General features: G+C 58.6%; 1 protein-coding gene across 1 annotated transcript in view; it reads left to right on the plus strand.

Moving 5' to 3' along the window:
* Nucleotides 1–1734: 1734 nt before the first annotated feature.
* The window catches only part of HSD17B7 (hydroxysteroid 17-beta dehydrogenase 7), a 21876-nt gene continuing 21674 nt past the window's right edge, over nt 1735–1936 (plus strand). The window contains exon 1 of the mRNA XM_019502012.1: nt 1735–1845. Coding sequence (XP_019357557.1) covers nt 1811–1845 — 35 coding nt within the window. The 5' untranslated portion in view covers nt 1735–1810. The remainder of the gene's footprint in view (nt 1846–1936) is intronic.

The raw sequence follows: 1936 nt of genomic DNA on the forward strand, positions 1-1936 counted from the left end.
CTTGAACAGGCTTCATGCCAAATTCCATGGAGGGCATTCTCATCGGATCATACACTGTCATTACTAGCAGCATTGCCAAAGTAGCAATTTGGTCACTAGACCTAACAGCTTTTTGAGGACCCCAGCATTATTTATGCTCATGTTAGGCCCACAATGTGCATCTGCTATATCAGAGTTTTGGTTACTGACCACGCTGGCAGGTCTGAGACCAGCTGCTGGAGATGAGCTTGCTGGGGAGTCCTGAACACATCTCCTCCCTTTTTGCTGCTACATTGCTCCTCACAGATACTTTGATCCCAAAAGCAGTTCAGTCTGAATCACTATGCTTAATATGTGAGAGAAATGGACTGTGAGGGACAGACAGTTTCAAGGAATTGAGAGGCATCATTAGCAATTTCTCAATTCAAAGATGATCTCCACCAGAGCTCACTGATGGGTCTTGAGATGACTTACGAGTCCAATCCTTGAGCTGCACATCTGTCCGCAGAGGCTGCAGGTTTTTCTGCAGTGGGAAGTAGTCTGTGGACTGCGAGTCCTCTCCGTTTCCTTCCTCTGCTTTCTCTTCTCTGCAAGTGCAAGATGCTTTACCTCAAAACAAGCTGCCGCTTACTTGAGGTTGCAGCACCAGTGGAGTGAGTCAGCAGCCAGCTCCTCCCAGCTCTTATGCCAGCGTGTTTTCTTGCGGTCTGCCTTCAAGGTGTCCTTGGAGCGTTGCCTCTGGCCACTGTGAGATCTCAGCCCATTGCTAAGCTAGGAAGCTGAGATGCACAGGCCAGCAAACACACCTCATGCTACTAGGAAAGAACAACAATCACCAATCATGACTTGGTTTCTCTCTCCTGTGCTCTACGGACCAAGATATCCTGCTCTCAGGGAAATGGGTGGGAATACTTTGCAGCAGAACTGTGGGAGTCTGGAGCTTGCCTCACACCATGAGGACGGGTTCTGCAGGCACGAGACCCCCTGACAAGGCGGTGAGTCTGTCTGCGTCCTCTCCGCTGTACAGCGCTGCTCTTGGCAACGGTGCCAGATAGTGAATACCCTGGTGTGTGGCTGGGAGGAGCTTGCTTTGGCTTCTCTTAACCTCCTCGGGATGCAAGAAGAGCCCCCAGAGACATCCTGGGTGCAACAAGTTCCCGCAGCCTCCTGGCTGGCCCCACCCCCGCCTTAGAGCAGTGGCAAGCAGTGCTCACCGCCACCCTCTGCTGATACAGTGCTCCCCACCCACTCTGCCAGGGCCTTGCCCACCCCTTGAACATTACGTCACGCCTCTGCGGCCTGACGTCAGCCTTGCCCACGGAGGTACACTGTCGCGATCCAGAGAATGAATGACAGGCCGCACCCGTCACGCGCAGCAGGGAGAGCCCTGCTCACTGCACGTCATTCCGCAGCCCTGGGCGCCGCCTGCTGATTGGCTCGGCCCCCTTCGCGCGCAGCCATCAGGCCACTGTCACGCCATTGGCTTGTGAGCCGGAGCTCTCTCCGCACCCCGTGATTGGCCGGCTGCGAGGCCGGGGGCGGGGGAGCAGGACGCCGCGCGCCGGGACAGACATCTTTCTGCGATGGGGGCGAGGCCAGGCCCTCACCACCAGCGGGCCTGTGCCAATCACAAAGCGTGGCTCATTCTAAAGGGGCGGGGCCTCGCCGCCCTGAAGGGCTGGGGTGCGTGGGGCCGCATCGGTGACATCAGGCTGCTGGCCACGGGCGGGGCCACAACTCGGGGGCGGGGCCTCTGGCCGCAGCTACCACCTCTGTATAGGTGTGGTTCTGGTCTCCGGCGCCCCTGATTCCGCTGCATCGAGGTGGCGGGATGCAGCGCGTGGTTCTGGTCACCGGCGCCAGCAGGTGTGGGGCGGGTCGGGGCTGCTGTGCCCTCCGTGGCCCGGGGGGCGGCTCTGGCGGTGCCCGCCTGCACTGCGCTGTGCGCGGGGGGTGG

The sequence above is a fragment of the Gavialis gangeticus genome, unplaced genomic scaffold (assembly GCF_001723915.1).
Source record: "Gavialis gangeticus isolate Ggan-Ray unplaced genomic scaffold, GavGan_comp1, whole genome shotgun sequence".
NCBI classification, from domain to species: domain Eukaryota; kingdom Metazoa; phylum Chordata; order Crocodylia; family Gavialidae; genus Gavialis; species Gavialis gangeticus.